Source organism: Colobus angolensis, unplaced genomic scaffold, assembly GCF_000951035.1.
Source record: "Colobus angolensis palliatus isolate OR3802 unplaced genomic scaffold, Cang.pa_1.0 Scaffold7, whole genome shotgun sequence".
Classification (NCBI taxonomy): Eukaryota; Metazoa; Chordata; class Mammalia; order Primates; family Cercopithecidae; genus Colobus; species Colobus angolensis.
The window spans coordinates 19,779,781-19,803,748 of NW_012120709.1; the positions used below are offsets into that span (position 1 = coordinate 19,779,781).

General features: G+C 42.7%; 1 protein-coding gene across 2 annotated transcripts in view; it reads left to right on the top strand.

The window, feature by feature from the left end:
• TTC12 (tetratricopeptide repeat domain 12) overlaps positions 1-23,968 on the top strand; it is a 51,023-nt gene that overhangs the window by 14,580 nt on the left and 12,475 nt on the right. Inside the window, exons 7-16 of one of the 2 annotated variants that reach the window (XM_011926762.1) lie at positions 821-880; positions 5,821-5,910; positions 8,742-8,802; positions 9,250-9,438; positions 10,617-10,686; positions 11,782-11,870; positions 14,229-14,397; positions 19,954-20,046; positions 21,130-21,190; positions 21,960-22,097. In XM_011926762.1, the coding sequence (XP_011782152.1) occupies positions 821-880; positions 5,821-5,910; positions 8,742-8,802; positions 9,250-9,438; positions 10,617-10,686; positions 11,782-11,870; positions 14,229-14,397; positions 19,954-20,046; positions 21,130-21,190; positions 21,960-22,097 (1,020 nt within the window). The remainder of the gene's footprint in view (positions 1-820; positions 881-5,820; positions 5,911-8,741; positions 8,803-9,249; positions 9,439-10,616; positions 10,687-11,781; positions 11,871-14,228; positions 14,398-19,953; positions 20,047-21,129; positions 21,191-21,959; positions 22,098-23,968) is intronic. The other variant, XM_011926763.1, reaches the window with a different exon arrangement.

The following is a 23,968-nucleotide window of genomic DNA, read 5'->3' on the forward strand; positions in this document are numbered from 1 at the left end:
TGTGTAAGCATTTGTATGGATGTATGTTTATATTCTTCTTGGGTATATACCTAGGAGTAAAATTACTGGGTCATATGATAACGTACTTAGCCTTCTGAAGAACTTCCAGACTATCTTCCAGAGGGCCTGTGCCGTTTTAATTCCCACCAGCAGTGTATGAGGGCTCTAATTATCTGTCTTTTTTATTCCCTTTATCATTTGGTGTTTTTCTGGAACATTCACAGCAGGGTAGACTCCAGAATCCAGCTCTTCCTTCTCGGATGTGGCTAGTGAGCTGGGTATTTTCTGTGTCCCTCTAGATCCTTCCCTGCTCTGTGCCCTGGAGGGCTGACCTGTGTGGACTGGCTCCTTGGCTTCCCAGCCTTTTAGCCTCCATTTGCATTCAGCCAATAAAATAAGAAGGAAGGAGGAAAAGTGAGATTGGGTATTAGTCTCCCGGCCTTTGGCTCTAGTGAAGGCCTCAGCTCATGTCAGGCAGTTCTTTTCGCAGAGCTATCCTCTCCCATTGTGTTCATTGCTCCCTCCTTCTGCCCCTTCCATTACAGCAGTGGTAATGGCTGTCCACTCTTGCTAGCGCTGAGATTCTATAGCATCCCTTGTCAGGTTCCCTAAGCCCTGCCTTCACCGTGGAAGAGGTCCCTGTATTCAACTCTCAGTTGCCCAGTGTAAGTGTGCCATCTGTTTCCTGGCAGGACCATGACTGATCCAGGTAGAGGATAGTTCTCGCTGACATTCTACTGTTCGAATGTTCTTTCTGTATGAACTGAAAACTGCCTGATGCAGAGTTGTGTGTGAATATCAGCTGTTGATTTCATTACAGGCTTATATGAAACTTAAGAACTATGAGAAGGCACTGGTGGATTGTGAATGGGCTCTCAAGGTAAGAGAGTATTTCTTTTCCCCCATGATGGTATTGGGCTGAAGTAGATAGAAGGCAGCTGCCAGTGTATCAAGATAGGAAAGGGTATAACCTCTGTAGCCAGAGCTTCAGTTTCCTCATCTGTGGAATGGGATAGAATAGAATTGGATAGAATAGAATTGTTAGGAGGGTCATGACAATGCACAGAAAATGCCTAGTTCCTAGAAGGCAATCCAGGGAGCTGCTGCTATTGAATTTTCAGTGTCTTATGTTACTACAGCTCCTTCTTTACTATTGTGTTATCAGACTCTTTGTTCTATGTGTTAGTGGATATGCCTCCTTCTCTCTTCCGGAGCCAGCCATTGGAGCTGATTTCTGCAAGGCTACAATGCTGTTCTTCCTTGTCAGTTTGTGTTTTTTCCCTCCAGCCCTAATAATTTGGAAATATAGTATCCTCTATTTGTAGAGGAATAATCAGAAGAAAGAATTCCTATTTTTCAACTTTAGTCAGGCCTTGGGCAGATAAAATAATTCTACGCATGGCGTTTCCTCTCAAATCTGCCAGAATAGATGGTGAAAGATGCATAGACATAAAGACTGTTACTAAAATAACACAATCACTTTTTAGGGACATGACCAAATATTTAAGTAACCCTTAGTCCACATTCCCCTGAATTAGTCTGTCATGGGGGTTTTAACTAAGTAACCAAAACTAGTGCTTTTCAGACTTCTGCACTTGCTGCTAACAGCAGAGGAGAATGGTCATGAGCCCCTCGAGATGGTCTAGAAGCAGAAAGCATGAAATTTCTTTTAAGATGTGTGTTTTACCTTAAAAACCTTGTTAATTTTGCACAGCACTTCGTGAAAGTTATCTGTTTGTTTTGATGTAACAGCATTATTTTCAATAACTTAGAATCAAGTAAAATTGAGGTGCCAGGAGAATGTGCCAAGTTTATCCTGTGGCTTCAATTCTTGGGTACAGCGCAGCTACCCTAGCCTAATGAGTATGTCCCAAAACAAGAGGACACTTTCCTAGCAGCATACTGGCCATATCTGCTTTATTTCTTATTGAGAGGGTAAGCAAAGGAAACTGGGATGAATGAGAAAGTCACCTCTGCTTATAATCATTCATAAAACGCTAGGGATCCTCTTAACACTGACATCTGGAGTGTCCAATTTCTTTATCCCTTAGAAGATACAATGTGTGGCAAATTTGGTTCCATTGCATGGGTATAGTCTTTACGTTATAAGAGTTGGGGCCAAAGCTGATGACATCAAGTTCTTCACAGCTCCATCATAGGTCCACTAACCTGCTTTGTTGCCTTGCTTGATAATGATTTCTTTTTCTGCCATTATTCTGCAGGAGAAGAGAGAGGCAAGGATGTTTTCCTTGGTTTTTCCAGTAATAACAGCAAACAACATCATTTGCTGCGTGCTCACAAAATTCTATTCTGTTCTGTTCAGTGTCACTATTTTCTCTATTTTTCTGACGAGGAAATCAAGCCTCAGTGATTAATTAAGTACCTTGTGCAGGATCATGAAGCTAGTGTCTGTCTAACTCTAAGCCCATGCTCTTAACCTCTGTAGAGGGCCTCTCCGCTGCAACTTGGAACCCCATAATTCCTGGATGTGGATGTCTTTCCCTTCCGTGGAAGAAACGTGATCTCCTCACAGGTTCACCAAGAGTATCTTTTCTGATCTGAAAAAGGCCAAAGGGGCAGACGTATCATCATGCTGATTCAGGATAACACACTGGCCTGTTCCCAAATGTTAATTGAAGTACAATGTAATTAACAGTGAAACCGAGGCCAAGCAGGCCCAATGGAGCTGACATTAAAAAACGCTGACACTCAGCAGCCAATCTTGTTAAATGCCCAGCGAGGCTCTCAGTTGAAGAGGTTTGGGTAAACACTTGGAGAAATGAGAAAAAAAAAAATGTACAAAGAGTTCTAAAAACTAATAATGATTTGTTTTATGTTGCAGCTGTGAATTTAAAACTTTTGCTGTCTTTAAAATTAATGTATCAATAGCGAATGTCACTGGTACTCCATTACTAATAGTGTTAGTACTTTCATGCCAATGTAATCTTTTTTGACACTTTTAAATTGGTAGAGACAAGCTTATGTGATGATATTTCAAGACTGATGTTTCTTGTCAAGGAAGATAAGGCAGCAAAGCTGGTTTCAGTCAGGACCAGAATCATTTCTTTCTCAGCAGAACACCTCTTGCACAATGAAATACATCTTCCTCTGAAGGCAGGATTCCTTTAAAGGGAAGCTGGGGTTCACCCAAGAACATTCTCGTGAGGGTTGATACATGGTCAAAGGAGAATGGGTCTATTAGTGAGAAAAATCCATTAGCAGCCTTTTACATCATTGTCTTAGGAAGGCAAATTCACAGCTATCCGCACTTCACGGTGGCACACGATAGGTCGGGGACAACGCTTTAATGCTTGGGGCTCGGTTTCCCCCACCTGCTGTAACCCCGGTGCTCTGCCAGTGAATGTACTGTGAATATTTGGCTTTCATGAGCTGAAGTGCTAGAGTTTCCTCTTTTCTCTTTAACCATCCGTTTCCTGCTTCCTCAATTTTATCCTTTGTGAATTCATGAGGGGTCACCCCTCTGCTCCCTGTCTTTTGTCTCTGTACAGTTACTCCTTGACAGCTCTCTTCTCCTCTCATGGGTTCAACTCTCATCTCTGCAAATGGCTCTCAGACCTACTTCCCCAGTCTCCCCTTCCCCCGCTCCAGGGCTGCATGTCAGCTGCCTCCTGCAGGTGCCTTTTGATAGTCTTGATGTCATCTGAAACTCGGTATGTCTAGAAGCCAACTCTTCATCTTCTCACTCAGCCTTTCCCACTCCCTGCCCTAGCTGACCTCTTTCTGTTAATGACACACCACGTCTTTCAGGTATCTAGGCCCCTGGTTTTGACTTCACATCCTCCATCACCCTTATCACTGATAGTTAGTTGATGCTGGTCAGATCTTTCTTTGACATAGCTCTGGCATCTGCACTTCCTTTCCCTCCCACTGTCACCAGGACTTCAGACATTAACCGTTGTTCTAAATGATTGTTCTGCTCTCCTTACTCATCTCTCATTGTTCAGGCCACCTTACCTCTTGTTCAGCCTTTCCCTCCTCTGATCACATCTGCATGCCACCTTCCTACCAGCTTACCTCCACACTGCCATTGGTGACTCACCCTCCTCCAGTGTGGCTCAAGAAGGGATCTTCTCTCCACCCAGCACCTGCCCCTCAATCCCGGCTGGACTGTCCCCAAAGCCGCCTGTACTCTCCTCCCTCAAGTGTTTGCCCAGCCCACTCTCCCTCCATCCTCCTCTCTTCACCTCTACGTGTCACTAAGACTCAGCACAGATCCCTCCACCTTTGCATACCCTTTTAAAGACTGCATTTTAAAGCATATTTTCTTCCACTGATTTTTTTCAGTAGCATTTTCTATAGCATTTATATGCTCTTTTCTGTAGCACCTTTCTGAAGGAGATTTGGTGTCATTTTTAAACCCTTGAGAGTTTAATGACCAAATTTCAAATTCCAGCTCTTCCACTTGTTACCTGTGTGACCTTGGGCCTCTCCAACCCCTAGTTTTCACATCTGTAAAATAGGGATAATAACTGTATCTGCTTCATAGAGTTGTTTGAAAGCTTCTGTGAGATCATCCATATGAACCGTAAAGCTTAGTGCCTGGCACATGGTTTGGGCTGAACAATCATGCACATTTATTTTTATTATGACTTCATTCACTTAGCGGTGAATTGGGAAATGGTATACACAAGAGTGTATCTCTAAAAGCTTCTCGAACAATTATTGTTCTTTCTTTTATTATTATTGTTATTCTTCTCTCTTTTATTATTACTGCTCTCTTTTATTAAATTTAGATTTTCTCTTTTGCTCTGAAATGAATTGGTGCTGATATACCTGCAGCAATAGCAACTAATACTCTGTTACCCAGAGCCACACCAAGTGTTTTACGTAATTTCTTTCTCACAGCAACCTGAGAGAGATACTATTATTGTCTTCATTTTCCAGGTGAGGAAAATGAGTGTCAGAAAAGTTAGGCGGCCTGGCCAACAACATGCCACTTCTGCTGAGTAGCAGAACAAGGATCCACCCAGGACATTTTAGACTCGCGAGCTTGAACTCTTAACCTCTTCATATCTAAACCTTTGAAGGGCGTCTGATTTGGCACAATGTCTTGCATATAAAAGAAGTTCAATCAATGTTCATTAACTGGATGTCTTAGATTTTAGTGTATGTCTCTGTCAAATCATTCCCTGTGGAGTTATAATGACTAGGGTCAGGCAGGTGCAGGGCCCCCTGTGTAAATGGTCTAGTTTCAGCCATAAGTTTCAATCCTGCCTTTTGAAGGGGGCATCCCTACTAATCTTAAGTAATATGAACAGAAGGTCCCAGCACATATTTTGTAGTTTATTTGGGAGGAGGGACTTCCCAGGCTCACTAAGATGTAATGGTAACCTCAGCTATTTTCTTAGAGTAAGTTCTCTTCTAGTAAACCAGTGACTCTCAAACTTAGCTGCACATTTACCTCACCTAGAGAGCTTAAGAACTTATTGATGCCTGGGTCTTATCCCAGAGTATAATGTAATTGATGTGGGGTGCAGGGCCGGCAGGACTTTCACAAGCATCCTAGATGATTCTAATGTTCTGCCAGTGTTAAGAGCTCTTCTAAACTGAGGGTTTGCTTCCTGATTGCATCTCATTAAATGGAAATGAAAAGTGGCAGGTATCATTAATTAATTTGGTGAAGAGCTTGCTGCTGCACCCAGGCTCCTTGCAGACATCAATTAGTTTGGTCACAAATGCACAGAAAAGTTTTGTCAATTCTGGTAGTTGCCCTGAGAATCAAAGCTTTGCCTTAACTCTTTTAGCTGTGTAGTGAGGGTAGTGGCAAATGACTTCACATCTTCTAAAACTTCTGATCAGTCATTCTCTTTTATGCAGTGTGATGAAAAATGCACAAAAGCATATTTTCACATGGGAAAAGCCAACCTGGCCCTGAAGAACTACAGTGTGGTAAGTTCTTAGAGGAATGTAATTGACATGTTTGATCACAGACTGATGCTCCCAATTGTGCTAGAGGAGAACCATGATTCTCCAAGCTGATTAGGTATCAATCCATCCTTCAGTATTTTCCAAGGTAAAGCTCACTATTCTAGTGGGTGTGAAGTGATATGTCATTGTGATATTGATCTGCATTTTTTTGGTGACTAATGATGTTGATGATCTTTTCATGTGCTTATTGGCCATTTATATATTTTCTTTGGAGAAATGTCTTTTTTTTATAATGAGATGTAAATGTCATTTATATATTCTGAATACAAGTTTCTTATCAGATACATGATTTCCAAATATTTTCTTCCACTCCTTGTATTACCTTTTCATTTTCTTGATGATGTTCTTTGCAGCACAAAAACGTTTAAGTTTGATAAAGCCTCAATTACCTATTTTTTCTTTAGTTGCTTGTGATTTTGGTGTTATATCTAAGAAATGATCATCTAATCCAAGGTCAGGAAGATGTACACCTATATTTTCTTCTGAAAGTTTTATGGCTTAGCTCTTAAATTTAGCTATCTCTAATCCATTTTGAGTTCATTTTTTGTATGATGTGAGGTTGGGGTTCAACTTCACTCTTTTTCATGTAGATGTCTACTTGTCCCAGAACCATTTGTTAAAGAGACCATTCTTTCCCCCATTGAGTGATTTTGGCACCCTTGTCAAAAATCAATTGACCATAAATATATGGGTTTATTTTTGGTCTTCCAGTTTTATTCCATAGAGCTACATGTCTGTCCTTGTGTCAGTACCACAGTGTCTTCATTTTTGTAGCTTTGTATTAAGTTGAGAAGTGAGAGTCCTTCAACTTGGTTCCTTTACTTTTTCAAGATTGTTTTAGCTATTCTGGTGCTCTTGAATTTCTGTATGAACTTCAAGATTATTGTGTCGATTTTTGCAAAGAAACCGGATGGAATTTTGATGGATATTACATGAATTCATAAGTCAATTTGGCAAGTCCTGCTATCTAAACAATATTAAGTCTTCCTATCCATGAACATAGGATGTCTTTCCATTTATAAGATATGTCTTTAAAATAAATTGCTTAATATGATACATTTTTTAAAAGTTTGTTGGATTTTAATTGTAAATGTAATGCAGGCTTATTGTAATAAAGCTAAATAAAAGAAATATGAATAAAGAAAATGTTAATCTTTCCCTGTCCACCAATTTTTATTTATTCACTCAATTTATTCATTCAGCAGATATTTATTGCATGCTTTCTATGTGTCAGGCACTGTTAATACAGGCAATAAAGAATACATCAGTGAAACTAGACAAAGTCCTTGGCTTCATGGAACTCATGTTCTTGGGGTAAGGGTGACCAGGAGACAAAAAGCAATCAAATAGATGTGTAGTACGTTACATGTACTATGTTAGATAGTGGTATGTAGTACTGAGAAAAATAAATCAGGAAGCAGTAAAGATGAGACTGGTTTTATATAGAGTGGTAAGAAAAGGCTTTCTAAAGGAATGGAGGGAGTGAAGTGAGCCAACCATGTGGATATATAAGGGAATAAATTCCTGGTGGAGGGATAGCTAGAAGGGAGCCAGCAAGAGGAGAGCAACAGGAGATGAGGTCAAACTGGTGATAAGGGGCTGATCCTGTAGGGCCTTACAGGCTTTTCAAAGGACTTTGGCTTTTACTTTGAGTGATCTTCAAGCTTTATTGGAGGATTTTGAGTAAAGGAATTAAATGATCTGACTTATATTTTAAAGGATTACTCTGACTGCTAGACCGAGCATGTGTTTCGGCGTCGTAAGGTAAGAACAGAGAATGAGTGATAAGGCTATTGCAATAAATATCCAAGCAAGAGGTGATGATGGGGACCAGGTTGGTAGTGATGGAGGTGGTAAGAAGTGATGGGATTTTGGATATTTACTGACAGTGAAGCCAACAAAAATTGTTGCTAGATTAGATCTAGGGTTGAAGAGAAGTTGGATACAGGGTCACTCTGATGTATAGACATCTGTTCCTGCGACACTGTTCTCTACTTTAATGTGCTGTTTTTTCCTTCAGTTTGTTTCTTAGCTCTAGTCTTCTAGACAAACTTTGAACCTTCAAGATTATCTCAGAACTGTTTGTTTGTTTTGGGGTGTTGTTTTTTCTGAGCTTTTTCTCTAGGTGACTGGTTAGATTATACTCTGGGCAGTTCTTATATTCCTGTGAGAAATACAGCACTAAGCCCAGGAATCCTATGAACTAGAATCTTCATTTTTCCAGTAACTTTCTATCTAGCAATTTCCTCAATGAGAAGCTCTCACTGTTGAGTTTTCCAGCTGACTCTTATGTGGCCAATAAATGGATCCCTTACTGGTTCTCTTCACAGCCTGTACATTTAACTAGGCAGTTCTCTTTTCCTATTCCTGAGTCTCTGTCAACATTGCCTCTAGTTTCATTTATTTCCTAACTCCCTATGGACATATCTGACAGCCTTCTATTCTCTCTCAGTGCAAATATCATATCTAAGTTTTGCATTTACTTTATGATTATTTCTATCCCAGACAGACATGATCCATAAGAATTTAAGACTGGATATTTTTCATCATGAGCATCTAACAACACTGTTTCTTTAAAACGAATTTTGAAATAATACCTGTTGCCCCCTAGAACTGGAGAAGCCTGAACAAAATGTCAAATGCACAGTGTGTTCCTGTGCCTGCCTCCTGCACTGGGAGCAGGAGGAGGCGTGGAGAAAATAATGAAGCAGCCAAGCCCAATGACACCCATTGTCTTTCTCATAATCACTTTTATCCCAACCACTCTTCAAGGTCTTGTTTCTTTTTTCTAGTCTAGAGAGTGTTATAAGAAGATCTTAGAAATAAACCCCAAGCTGCAAACCCAGGTGAAAGGTGAGCACGTTCCTGCTGAGACCCTTTGTCTGAACTCCCTCTGCCTTCTGCCTTAGAATGCCTTCCGTGCTTTCACTGCCCTTGGCCACGAGGCAGCAGCGGATCCTCTTTCCTGCACAGTTCAATCTTCTGTGTTAACTGGCCCACTCTGCTCCTCTGCTTGCTGTAATCCCTTGCAAATATTAATATTTGCCTTCTTCATTTTCTACACCATCCTCCCTTAGACACTTTTAGATTCCCTTGAATCTCCAACAAGGTTTAAGATTCTGGTTATAGATTTAGACTGTTTCTAAAATTTTCCTTGCTAAAGAAGAGTTTTAATTATTTTAATGCTTTATGCTTCTCAAACTCCCATCCTCAAAAGAAAGTAAAAAAAAAAGGTTACTTCTTGTGTGGTATTGTTGATTGTTAGGGTTTTGTTTTGCTTTTCCTTTCTTGTTTTTCTAGATTACCTGAATCAAGTAGATCTTCAGGAAAAAGCAGACCTTCAAGAAAAGGAAGCCCACGAACTGCTGGATTCGGGAAAGAACACAGCTGTGAACACCAAGAACCTCCTGGAGACCCTTTCCAAGCCTGACCAGATCCCCTTGTTCTATGCAGGGGGGATTGAGATCCTGACTGAAATGATAAAGGAGTGTAAGCCAGAGATGTGTGTGATCTCATGAGTGCTGTCAGTGTGAAGGGACATGTTCAGAGGTCTGCCCTTAAGAATCCCTCCCTTTCTTCCACAAATATTGATTGAGGATGTACTCTAATGTAGCTGCTAAAAGGGGTGCACAAGAATGTCCTCCCACCTCTGCTCCGTCCTCTCTACAGAGCGTGCGTACACTCAGCACACATGTAATAAACATATACAACACAACACATACACATGGCACACACTCCGTATATACTTACCTACACCACACATGCACTCAGCTTTCACTCACTTGAATATATCCTTACATTACACACACACCACGTACCACACAGAGCACACTCACACCATAAGTACTCACGTCAGTCCACATATCCTGTGCACATTCCACCCTCACATTTTCTCCACACACCCCATGCACATCCTGCATGTACTCCACATATACCCCCACAGACACCTCAAGCATCCCATACCACCTCGCACACTTTCCCTCCACTGTGGAGGAATGGAAGACAGAATTTTATACGTTAAACTGTAAGGTTCACCCAGTTACACTGAATGGCTGCTTAGGATGTGAAAATGGTTTCAGAGCAAACATCAGCTCTCCTACTAATGAGGGTCATACTGTTCTCTTTTACTAGCTCTTGTAAACATTGTTACCAAGGCTTAAATAATCTCTATACTCAGTGACAGCATGTTGCTTATACAAATAGATGGAGTGTCTGACTTCTCTTTAGTGTACAATGGAGGACACACAAATACCCCCTTTAGCAGTTCCTTGGAGATTATAAATTCCTCTCTAGAGCCCTGGAAATAGCTTTGAAATAAATATTTAAGAACAAATGGATATGCTGGTACTTCCCATAGGTTAAGCAGCTCTGGGAAGCTCTTTAAAGATGACAGAATGATGAGCTGTGCAGATAGCCCTCGGGGCCACCCCAGCTCTGTTCTCCTCTAAACAGTCCCTCTGCCTGAGAGGCACTGAGGCGTCTGACACTGAGAGGTTGCTGACAATTGTATTTTTCAAAATGTAAAGTTTATTTGTTTCTGCCAAACCATTCATGTGGGCACCGTGACATTCCATATTAGATTTCTTATTAGCAGGTGGCTGTGTCGCAGCTAGACACCAGCCAGCCAGTTTGGGAGTCTAAAGTGGTTTTCTCTGTATATGTTTCAGGCACAGAACAAACTTTATTCAGAATGCACAATGGATTTAGTATCATCAGTGACAACGAGGTCATAAGAAGGTAGGGATGTTCATAAAGACAGCCCAGCATCAAAGCAAGGGAAGAGAACCACTTATGAAATCAGACACGAGGCACATAGACAGTCACATTTTTGAACATTACCACCCTTCATCAGTAGTGGGGGGCTCTCCAGGAGTACAAAGCTACTACACGAACATCTTTGAGTGCTGGCGTTTAAGCCACTGGAGTTACACTGCAGTTAACGAAGCTGGGCACGGTGGCTCGTGCCAGTAATCCTAGCACTTTGGGAGGTCAAGGTGGGCGGATCACTTGAGGTCAGGAGTTTGAGACCAGCCTGGCCAACATGGTGAAACCCCGTCTCCACTAAAAATACAAAAATTAGCTGGGCATGGTGGTGGGCACCTGTAATCCCAGCTACTTGGGAGGCTGAGGCACAAGATCACTTGTATCTGAGGGGTGGAGGTTGTAGTGAGCCGAGATCACGCTACTACACTCCAGCCTGGGTGATACAACCAGATTCAGTCTCAAAAAAAAAAAAAATAATTGAAGAGAAAGGAACAGCAGCATGTCCCAGGGCTCCTCTAAGCTCTTCAAAGTCAGAGAAATTATCATTCTTGCTGCTTTCCCACCAGTTTTTGCAAGGTTGTCATTTGTTCATTTCTTCTTTTGGAATTTGCTGATCATATCAAGAGTGATATAAATGTAAATGGCCCAATCCCATTTATAATTTCATTTGAAGAAAGACCTGTATGGTAGGAGGCAGTTTGTTGAAGTGACTGTATTTTAATTTCAGTTGTTCTGGTGTGCTTCCTGAGGCTTAGGATACCGGTGTGGGTTGGAGTCACCAGTACATGTCTGTGTGCTCAGCCACAGTTCATTGGTCCCAGTGCAGCCATCACCCATGGCACTGGCTTACTGTCTAGCCTCTGTACAGTCCAGGTTTCCTCAGTCTGCGTCCTTGGCCTGGAACTCATGGTTCCATGATTGATCCTGGTGACCCATGGCTCTGGATTATAAAACTATACTTTCTGAAACCTGCATTTGGCGAATCTCGGGATGAAATAAAACCAAATGGAAGAGAAAATCAAGACTGATTTTCAGACTTTTAAGATAGCTCTCCTTTGTCCATTCTAGGTGTTTTTCCACAGCAGGAAAAGATGCAGTTGAAGAGACGGTCTGTGTATCTGTTCTCAAGCTCTGGCAAGCAGTGTGCTGCGGGAACGGTAAGCCTGGGTAATCACCACTGATCACCATTAATGCGCTGCGTTCAGGGGAGTCTGCTGTTGGGCTGACTGTCTTCCCCAAAGGCCAGGCCCTGGAGAGTTGATGTCTAGACTTCCCCACACACCCGCTCCCTCCAGGAAAGCTTATGGATCAAAAGCAAGGTAGACAGATGAGGGGTGAGGTCAGTGAAGGGAGGAGGTTGTCAGCATAATGAGTGGTCTCCTCTCTCCTCTCCTCCTGCTCTTCTGCTCTTTGCAGACTCATGACTTCTGTTCCTGCACTGGCAATGAGGTAGATGGAGTTTTTCTTTTCTTGTCAGACTAAAATATTGTTTGTTTTTGCTAACCACAGTACCTTTCCAGCATCCTGAGATTTACAGTCATCCCCGCCAGTATCTTCAGACACTAATTAGCGTCTAGTATTGAGATAGTAGAATGCCACAGGCATTTTATTTACTGGGCTAACTCTTAGGCTTTTCACATATTTGCATCTTCCAGGGTTCATTATGTTTTTGTATAATCTTTCTTAATCTCTTTTGTAACTTCAATGTAAATACAAATTTTACTTACTCCTGTCATTTTTAAGAAGTGTGTTTCATAGGAAAAAGTTTGACCCTGGACAGAAACACTGAAAATGGGGATAATAATAGTTATGTCTCCTTTTCACAGGGCCACTGTGGGGAGCCAGCGATAGGGCTTGTGAATGCAGTTTGTATATTCTGAGATGTTAAGTAGGAGATAATACCTTTTTTTTTTTCTTTTTTAGTAGAGTAGAGGAATCAAGAACTTAAGAAATTAAGCTTTTAAAAATCTAGACAATCGGGGGGCCTATTTCCTGACAAGAATTAAGGGGAACTATGCCCCGACTATTATCATCGTCAAGGTGCCTTGCTACTCTGTGTAAGACTCTGCACCAGCTTAGGGCAGTGTTTTTGCAAACTCCCCTACAGGAGGGTGAGGAAGGCAGGACTTGGCGATGGTATGTCTCAGTGTGAACCTGACATAACAATCTATTTACTCTATCTCTGTGAACCTATTTTATCATTTCTGTGAACCTTACAGTTACATTTTTTTTTCATCTGAAAAATATTTTCAGATACCTGTGATGTAAATGCTGTGTCTCAGGTCAATAAAATCTTGATATATCTAACTCAATAAATGCAAAGCAGTTTTTCAAAAGGGCAAGGGAATGCTTAAAAGTAAGGACATGGAAATATGTCAGTGATCTATTGTGGAGTGGGGAAGAGAAGCCAATTACAGGGTAGGATGTATAATATTTTACACATTATTTATATGAGAGGTGAATAATACCTCCTTTGGGGAGTGGGCTTACCTGGAGGAGTATCAACTAACTCTGTGTTGTTTGAATTATTTATATCAAGCTACTTTTCTAGTATAAGAAAAAAATATATCATCAACAAGAACCTTTCCATTTCAGAAATCAGTAGATCCTATCTTACATGGACAAGAGTAATTATAGGTGAAGTGTGGGATTGAGATGTAATGTTTTTAACGAAAACATGGTTTGATATGTGGGCTACACATAGGATCCTGCAGTCCTGTTACTCCGGCTCTTTCAGGGCTAGAAAAGACCTGGTGTGTGTCTTCTCCTGGATGCTGTGTGCTATGTGTAAATGGGCAATTAGCACAGGAGGGGAGAGAGCCGAGGGTAATGAGGTCCAAGTGATGGGGCCCACCCCTTTGAGATCCAGTTTGCTCTGTTTCACAGCTTAGCCTCATACTGCAGTCTGTACCCTGCAGTTTCAAACAAATTCATGTACCTGTTCAGAAAATGAAGCAAATGAAAGGGGATAAATCTACTGCCACCACCCTGAAAGAGCTTATGTTCTAGGAAGGAGGGCACATTTTATTCATTAATGCTCTCATATGATATTCTAGTTTCCTGGATAATATTTCCTCAAATGACCACTCTAGCCATTGTGTGAATATTGATGGTCTAAAGACATTCCACAATTAAACTGATTTATTTCCCTTTGCTAGTGTTTCCAGATACCACACACCAAGGAGGCTTGACAATAATAATGACATAGTTGATTTCTGGGTGCCAGTCCCTGTCTGGCACAGTCACGTACTGATTCATTTAATGCTCATGATGTCCCTGTAGGTAGGAACGTAATCCTCATTTTACTGATGAGGAGACCAAGGAGCACTGGTAAGGTCACTCCCCTGGGCATTCAGACCCAGCAGTCTGGTTCTAGAATCCACACTCTTACACTTCATTATCCTGCCTTCAAATGAGTGGGCACCAGTTGAGTTTCCCATTAGGAGAGAGGGCGACAGAGCTAGTTTAATTGCCGTGATGGCACGCACAAGACACACAACCCCTGTATTTTGCAGAGGAAAATCAGCGTGTGCTAGTGATGGACCCTGACAGGGCCAGGCTGTTGGCCACCCTCTTGTCCTCCAAGGTCCTGGCTATCAGGCAGCAGAGCCTTGCCCTGCTGCTGCAGCTCGCCCAGACTGAGAGCGGACGGAGCCTGATCATCAGCCACCTTGACCTGACCAGGTAAGCCTCTGCTGGCAGGATCTTCCTGGGACATCTCGTGTCATCACTTGACAAGTTCAGGTGTACCTGTCTCCCCCTTATATCTCTGATGTGTGGCTTGAAGGATCAATAACAGAAAGAGCCTTTGACAAGAGTGCTGTGTCATGAGGACCTCTGGGACAGACTCCTGTCTGAACTTGGTACCATGGACAGTTTCACTTCTCCTGAGCAACTGGCTTGTCCCCATCCCACAAATGGTGCAAATGGCAGCCCTTCCATAGCCAGATCAGGAGCCCCACCTTAAAATAGGTTACTTGCTTCTGTGCCTTTGGCCTCGTCCTATCTCTACCCTGTTCCTACCCTTCCTTTTCTTCTTTCATTCTTATTTGCGGTAATCCTGTCTTATTCTATGTGTCCTTAAACCCTTTCTGGAAGAAGATGCACTGTGAATAAATAAACATTTCGAATACTGTTGAATGGAGGTCTTTCCAAAGTGTAAGACTATGAGCAAAGAATGTGTGTCCCCTAAGTAGACTTTCTAGAAAGATTACTGAACCACAGTGATTCTGCCAGTTCTTTATAATTTATTACTTCATTTTTAAATTATTTATTTATTTGTTACTTTGCTTGTTTTACTTATTCATTTATTTACTTTTATTAAGTTTTCAGTTTATTTATCTCTACATGATTAGTTTGAACATCTGAAATTGTAGCTTATTAGATCTAAAAGGTTGTGTGCCCGCCATTTCATGTGGTTCAATCTAACAGAAACAGTGGCGATTATTGTAACTTGCTTTATAAATGTTTCTCACACAATCTAAAAACAGGAGATTACCCTTCTGAATTTTTTTGTTCACTGCTATTTTGTTTTATCTCCCCTCATGCTGCGAGGTAGGCAAGGTAAGCTTTATTATCTCATGTCACTCATGGGGCAGGAAGAACTACAGCAAGGAACCACTGGAATCTCACCCAACTAGCCTAGCCCCTAGGTACTGTTCTGAGGACCCAGCTCCACTCTGTGTTCTCAGTAGGAAAAGGAGCCAGACCTGCTGCAGCTGGCTCCTGTTCCTTCCAGATCTTTTTAGGACCCTGCTGAGCCCTCCCACACGGTCCAGTTTGGTGTGGAGGTCCATGTGTGCCGTGACAGGGTGGTTATTAAGCCTTGCCTACGGTTCCCCTATCCAGGCCTAGTCGCAGCCCCAGTGGCTCCCAGGAAAGGCTTTGGCAAGCCACTGAAGCTCAGGCTGTGCGGCAGATGCTGATTGTTAGTGGACTTAAATTCCCCAAAAGCACATTTCGCATTTCAAATGACTGCAGTCATTTCCTCAATACCTTCATCGCATTTTTTTAATATTGTTTTTGTCTCTTTGAGTAAATGTAGTTATAGCTATCATGGGCTTTTCCCCTCAAGCTATCTTTGAATTGCTTGAGTTTCAATGTGCATTTTTCCAGTGTCTCGCAGAGTGGCGTTCACGATCACCTCCTGTGGTCCTGCCTACTCTCTTTAGACAGTCAGAGAAACCTCAGCTTTTTGCTTTTATGCCCACTCGCCTCCTTAACGTTCATCTCCAGTTGAACCAGACAGAATGGGTTCTCTGTGATGAAATGAGGCAGTTTGAAGCAATACAGGGCTGCGCATAGCCCCATGACCGTCACGGCAGCACACTTACCACATTCCTCCCACAATGCTTATCCTCAGAGAAGAGGTTGAAGGCATGAATGTGTGCTGGCCAAGGACCAGTGTCATTTTGTCAAAAGTGCTGGGTTTTAGTCTTAAGCAGTACTGAGCTTCCATTCCCTGCATGTCTCTGCTTGTGTGACCCAGGAAAGTTACTTAGCACTGACGGGCCCTGGCATCTCATCTGCATCACTCACTCATGATGACACTTACAGGGGGTGATGCAGTTGAATTTTTTCTGCTGCATTATGCAGAATACTTGAGCAAAAGGAGCTTAAGCAAAATAAAGCCTGGCTTGTTTTTTCACCTAATAAAATGAGACTAAAGATAGCAGCTGTTGGTGCAGGGGCTTAAAGATGTCGAGACCAAAGTCTCTGCCCTTCTCTTGACCTTCCTCACATGGTCATACCTTCCCTCTTGCTGCAACTCCAAGCTTCACATCCTTCTTTAAGACAGGTCAACACCAGCTGGATCTGTCCCTTTTATCAAGAAAAGCTACTGCCTATTTCTCTTTGGACAGAATTTTGTCACATGCTACATCTAGTGGGAAAAAAAATGATCCCAGCTTCTTCTGTAGTAGAGTTAGGAAGAATAGAAGGGAATGGAGAATATCTGTGGGGTTAGCCAGCAAACAGTATCTGCTACAGAAAAAAAAAAAAAAAAAAGCAACTAACATCAAGCAAGACTGACACATGGTGTGATAGGGGCTCAATATTTTTATAATCATTTTCTCTTAGGGAATGTTGTTCAGGGTCCTAAACTGAAGTAGCCATGCATTTACTGGTTACATGAAAGCATTTTCTGACCTGTGGTTTACTCACAGAGACAGTTGCTTATCAGCAGAGCAGAAAATCTGCCACCATAAAAGAGGGTATGTGAGGAAATAGAAAGGGATACACCGTCTGCTATAGGTGCTGAGTCCAGTTAGGATGTGTGCACTGTCACATAGAGGGGGGCTAGCTGTTTGTGTCTCCCAGGACAAAGCCAAGATGTTCTTAGACTGTTGTCTCATCTGTGCTGTTCAGGTTCATTAGCATTTATTTTCAAGACCGAAGAAAATAGGTTTAAATTGGTGAAGGAAGAATCTGAACTAACTGTAAAACAAATAAATTGTTTTTGACAGCGGGAGCACTGGAATCCGTTTCTGAAGATGTTAGGGATTTGCAGAAGCTCGGTGTCACCTGGGCCCTCAGAAACCATCCAGTCAAGCCCCACTCAGCATAGATGTCCTCTGCATACCCCCATACAGCCTGTGCATCATGCCCTCCAGGGGAGATGCCAGCAGTTTTCATTATTTTTATCTCCATTTGATTCGGGATGGGCACTAACGCAGCTAATAGACTGGGTGGAGGAAGTCTGTCCCCAATTAGTGAGGGGCTGTGGGTCTCACCTCCCAAGGTAGCCAACTGTCCATTTCAGGACATTTCTGATTGATATAAATTATCTCCTTACACTGTGTGTAAGTTGCCTGCCCCATACTATTCTGGGGTTGATTCTGCCTCCATACATTGAGGCCCAGGCCCAGACTCCTTCCAGCTTTTCAGTACTTTAGATATCTGAAAATACTGATATATTTCAGGTTAAGCATCCTTGTTACCTCCATCATTCCTTTGATGATTTGGCCTCCAGACCACTCCTAGAATAAGTGGCTAAATAGATCCAGCACCATAGATGTGGGTGACTGGAATTCATATTCCCAAAAGCCCAGTCTGCTAGCCTGTCATCTGTCTTTCTTAAAGATGTCAAGGTCAAAGTCTTCGCCCTTCTCTGTCCTGTGGCATTTGGTTCTATTGATCACTACTCTTCTTGAAACTCCCTCACAGTGACTGTTAGGACACCATCCTTCCTGGCCCCCCTCCTACCTCCTGGCTATTCCTTTGTGGTTTCCTTTGCAAGCCCCGCTATGCCATCACCCTTCCAAGTCAGGGACCCCGGGATCCTACCCTTGTCCCTCTTCCCATCCATGGCTTTCGTCAAGAAGCATACCCTTCTGCTACTGGACATCTCTATCACAACATCCACAAGTATCATTGACTTAATAAATCAAAACGTGGTCTCACACCAGTTCATCTACCTGAATTTCCTGTCTTCATAGAGGGTATCTCTGCCTATCCAGTCGCCTAAGCCAATGTCCTGGAAGTGACCTGGCTCTCCCTCACCACATCCATAAGATAGTATGCTGCCAGCTCTTTCTCCTTAGCATCTTCTGAATTCATTTTCTTCTGGTTCTCCTCTACTCTCTCCAGTCATTTCTTCCAGGTCTTCATGAACATCTCTTTGTGTTTTTACTGTGCTTCTTACTCTGCTGCTGCCTCAGTCTGGTCCCTTAGCCTTTATTGTCTGGACAATCACAGTTCTCCCCTGGTTGAATTCCTGCCTCCTGTACTGTACCTGCTCCAATCCAGCCTCCACCGTACACTGAAGGGATTTTTCTAAAATGGACATCTGTTCTGCTATTTTCCTACTTAACACACTGAAATGACTTCCTTGTAAGGCTGGTTCTCCAATTACTGAGAAATATAATGGCTAGGAATCACATGAGGACTTCATGAAAAAGCAGCCTCCTGGAGCCTCCTCACACTCAGACTGTCCCGGAGGCCCCCACCACCAACCACACATTGGAGAACAGGGGCCTACAGGGCAAAGTACAGACTTCCCAGCAGGCCCTAGAAGGCCCCCTCTGGCTCTGTCCAGCTTTCTACCGTCCCCTGTTCTCCCCTCACATCCTAAGTATTAACTGCGTACCAGCAGTCCCCAAATGTGCTCCTGCAATTCTGTGCCCACATAGTCTGTGACTGCAGGCGGCTTTGCCTGACATGCCTCTGTACCCGTCCCTGTGGGCCCGACGCTGGCCTGCAAGCTGCCTGGAACCAGGACATTTTCTTGTGTCATCGTTAGGACCCCAGAACCGACCACATTGCCTGGCACACAGTCAGTGCTTGTTCTTTGTGATTGGTCAAATGGATAAACGAATGAATAGCTAACACTACACTTCAAGAGACACTGAAGTGTCATCTGTTGAAGTCTTCTTCACTTCCATCCCCACACCTCCCACCAGCGAGACTCTGGTCCCCTCAACGTGTGTCTGTCTCTAACATATCACCTAAGACAGTTGATCTTATTTACATATGTATCACTGTAGGAGACCAGGAGCTCAGTACTGAGCACAGTATACTTAGCACCTTGTAGATGCTTAATGCAAGTTTGCTGGGTGAACAAATTACTCTTACTTCCATTGTCGTGGTGCCAGTAAGTCCATCTGGGCAGCCTGAGATTACATCAGGTGTTTTTTGGCATCTGTGTTAGACTGTTTGCTCATTTTGTGTTTGTAAGTGGCTAAAAACCCTTAAATATTTCTCATATGAACCAGTTACAAACCAGGTCTCACAATTCTGTTACTTATGCAGAATTTCCAGCTCTAAGTGGAGAACTTTGAGCTTAACCCTATTAAATTTAATCTAATATATTCAGCAGCCTGTCACAATCTTGTTAAATCTTTATTCCATCACCCACCTTATTAGGGGGCCCTCCCACTTTAGTCATCAGCAGATTAGTAAGCATGCCATTTAGATGTCATCTAAGTTAATGAACTTGACTGAGCCAGAGTCACATGGCAGAGTCTCAGAAACTCCTTCTGAGCTGGCGTCTGATAATCAATAAACTTTGGTTAAAAGTATTCAGCATTCTGGGGATTCACATTAAGTGGTGGAGCCAGCCACTTAAGAGTGTCCGTCTCTGGGTGGGCAAGGAGCTAGGCTTCCAGGAGGGCATGGCAAGGCACCCTTTCTGCTTATTTCACCCGGATGCTGACTCCTTTTTGGTTTCCTTGCAAGGTTACCCTGTTGGGATGTTGTTAGTTGGAGGACAGCTACCTCTGAGGTTATTATGGTTTTTTGCAGATTATTGGAAGCCCTGGTGTCATTTCTTGATTTCTCGGATAAGGAGGCCAACACTGCTATGGGACTGTTCACAGACTTGGCTCTGGAAGAAAGGTAATTTTTTTTATTTATAGAAATTGACATTTCTTCTTCAGTCTTTGTTGAACTGTCTGATCTTTAAAAATGTGCCGTATTCAGAGAGGCTAGGCCAAGTCTCCAAGTGAGTATTGCAAGATTCACTGAGAAGGAGGGCTGATGCCTCCCAGGGGGCTGCGGCCACCCACTCCCATTCTAGTCACTCTGCATAGAGGCTGACCTGGGCCTCCATGGGTTTGGAAGCAGCAGCATACTTAAAGCAGTGCCTCTTACAGTAGGCAAGCCTCCAAAGTGTCGGGAACCTTCCTTCCTTCTAATCAGTGCCTGGTACATAGGAGTTGCCCAGCAAATTCGCGTTGAATGAACCTGAGTGAGCCAGTGAGCCAGCAAGCAAGAATGAACAGTCAAATGCAGCCTTCTCTGGGGTTGCCAGTGACATCATGAGTAACGACCTCCTTCTGCCCCATGGCTTTGTGTTGTTTTGTTTTGTTTTGCCTAGCTGCTGGGGATGATAGTAAGGGTCTCAGTTTTCATAATTTTTCAAGAGCTTTTTTTTAAAGTGCATCCTATGTTTTAAATTTCCTTACAAAGTTTAGGACACCTTGCTTAGAGATGGTAATGGGATGAGAGAGCTGCTTGTGCTCACAGGCAGGCCAGCCAGCTGGCACGGGCTGGGGTATGGAACAGTGGCTGTAGTGTGTGGAGATGCACATGCATCCAGGCCCTCCCAGTGGCTCCGATGAGTAAACATGCTTGCACGGTATTTGCCTTCTGCACAGTACACACATGCTGTAGACTCAGAGCAGGGGTTGGGGGTAAGTCAGCTTGGCAGAAGCCTGGAGATTCCACCAACTCCTGCTTAAGGGAGTCACCATCTGAGATCTATTGTTTAACATCAAAGGCAATTCTCCAGACTCAGAAAAATTAAAGCCACATTACATACATAGTGATAAGTTTTTTTCTGTTTTTGTTTCTGAATTCTCCATGCACAGTCTAAATCATATGGACCTAGAATTTGCAACATTAATTATCTGAGACACTGTATTTATGTTATAGTTTATGCAATGTAAAAATAAATCCTGGCTCATGGTTTCTCAACAGATTCCAAGTCTGGTTCCAGGCCAACCTTCCAGGTGTTCTCCCTGCACTCACAGGCGTTCTGGTGAGCAAACCCTCATTTTCACCCTCTGTGACAGACACTCTCAGGAGCATGAATGGGGCTGTTTAAACAGTTTACAATCCAGAACAACTATTGTCTCTCTTTTGATTAATCATTTATTCACAGCTGGAATTTACACAATTGTCAGTTATTGAAACAGCTACAGTAGGAACAGGTGGAGGTGGCATATGGATGGCGCTGGTTACACGGGGGGAAAAGCTGGATATGGGTGGCATCTTAAGTGAAGGTGGATAGAGTTCGTCAGTCTCCATCAGTCCCCTGCTGACAATAAGTTCGATGTGTGACGCTGTTCCCAAATGGAAGTCATCCTGTCAGGAAGACTAGTGTAGCAATTTGAGCTGATAAGGCAGTGAATAGTGTCGGGGGCAGGGCTTCTCCTTGGAGAGTGTGTTGCAACTGAAGCCTGTCCCTATTGAACCTTAGAAGTTTCAGGGGCCCTTGGAGAGCATAACCACACCCCAGCGTGCCACAGCTGTGGAAATGGAGCCTCTGAGAAGGGAAGGGATTTGCCCAGGTCCTCCCAGCTGGTTGATGGAGGAGCTGGGATTAAGCCCTAGGCCAAGACCCTTTTGGGTCTACCCCTCTATGTGCCGCCATCCTGTTGCCAGTGTGACCCCAGGGATGCCCCTGTGTGACATGAAGCTATCTGGTTGGTTCGCGGGCCTTTCGGTGAGTGAGGGGTGCACCGAGAGATCATGCGGCATCCTTTGCCTGCTCTCTGAGGCTCTGCCTTCTTTCGATTCTCATTTAGAAGACAGATCCCAAGGTAAGCAGCTCCTCAGCTCTGTGCCAGTGCATTGCCATCATGGGAAACCTCAGTGCTGAGCCTGCCACCCGAAGACACATGGCGGCCTGTGAGGAATTTGGGGATGGCTGCTTGAGCCTCCTGGTATGTTAGCTTTTTTGTTCATAATTGGTCTTTATCCTCTTCGGGGGCATTATCTGCTGCTTAGTTATCTGGCTTTTCCAGAAATTCTGTTTCTGTGAGTGCTGGATGGCGCCAGTAGTTTCTCCCTTCTGTAACCTCGGATTTTATGCACTGCTGGCCTTAAAGAGCCCCCCAAATCAAGTCTCATTTGCCCTGGGGAGGTTTGAAGGATTTTCTTTGTTAATTTTTAAAAATTATTTATTTATTTATTTATTTATTATTTAACTTTTAAGTTCGGGAGTACATGTGCAGATTTCTTATATAAGTAAACTTGTGTCATGGGAGTTTGTTGTACAGATTATTTCGTTACCCAGGTATTAAGCCTAGTACCAATTATTTATTTTTCCTCATCCTCTCCCCCTTCCTCCCACCCTCCACCTTCTGGCAGGCCCCAGTGTGTATTGTTCCCCTCTGTGTGTCCACGTGTTCTCATCTTTTAGCTCCCACTTACAGGGAAGAACATGTGGCACTTAGTTTTCTGTTCCTGCATTAATTTGCAAGGGATAATGGCCTCTAGCTCCACCCATGTTCCTGCAAAGGACATAATCTCATTCTTTTTTATGGCTTAATGGTATTCCATGGTGTATATGTACCACATTTTCTTTATCCAGTCTATCATTGATGGGCATTGAGGTTGATTCCATGTCTTTGCTATTGTGAATAGTGCTGCAGTGAACATGTATGTGCATGTGTCTTTATAATAAAAATATTTCTATTCCTTTGGGTATATACCCATTAATGGGATTACTGGGTCAAATGGTATCTCTGTTTTAGGTCTTTGAGGAATAGCCACACTGTCTTCCACAATGGTTGAACTACTTTACACTTCCGCCAACAGTGTATAAGTGTACCTTTTTCTCTGCAGCCTTGCCAGCATCTGTTATTTTTTGACTTTTTAATAATTGCCATTCTGACTGGTGTAGATGGTATCTTATAGTTTTGATTTGCATTTCACTAACGATATCAGTTATACTGAACTTTTTTTCATGTGCTTGTTGGCCATATGTATGTCTTCTTTTGAAAAGTATCTCTTCATGTCCTTTGCCCACTTTTTAGTGGGGTAGTTTATTTTTCTCTTGTAAATTTGTTTAAATTCTTTATAGATGCTGGATATTAGAACCTTGTCAGATGCATAGTTTTCAAAAACTTTCTCCCATTCTCTAGGTTGTCTGTTCACTCTGTTGATAATTTCCTTTGCTGTGCAGAAGCTCTTTAATTAGAGCTTTTGTCAGTTTTTGCTTTGGTTGAGATTGCTTTTGGTGTCTTTGTCATGAAATCTTTGCTCGTTCCTGTGTGTAGAATGGTATTACCTAGGTTATTTTCCAGGGTTTTTATAGTTTTGGATTTTACATTTAAGTCTTTATTCCATCTTGAGTTAATGTTTGTGTATTGCATAAGGAAGGGGTCCAGTTTCAGTCTTCTGCATATGACTAGCCAGTTATCCCAGCATCATTTATTGAATAGGGAATCCTTTCCCCATTGCTTGTTTTTATCAGGTTTATTGAAGATCAGATGGTTTTAGGTATGCGGTCTTATTTCTGGATTCTTTATTCTGTTCCACTGGTCTGTGTGTCTGTTTTTATAGCAGTACCATGCTGTTTTCGTTACTGTAGCCCTGTAAGTATAGTTTGAAGTCGGGTAACGTGATGCCTCCAGCTTTGTTCTTTTTGCTTAGGATTGCCTTGGCTATTCAGGCTCCTTTTTGGTTCCACACGAATTTTAAAATAGTTTTTTCTAGTTCTGTGAAGAATGTCAATGGTAGTTTAATAGGAATTGCATTGAATCTATATATTACCTTAGGCAGTATGGCCATTTTAACAATATTGATTCTT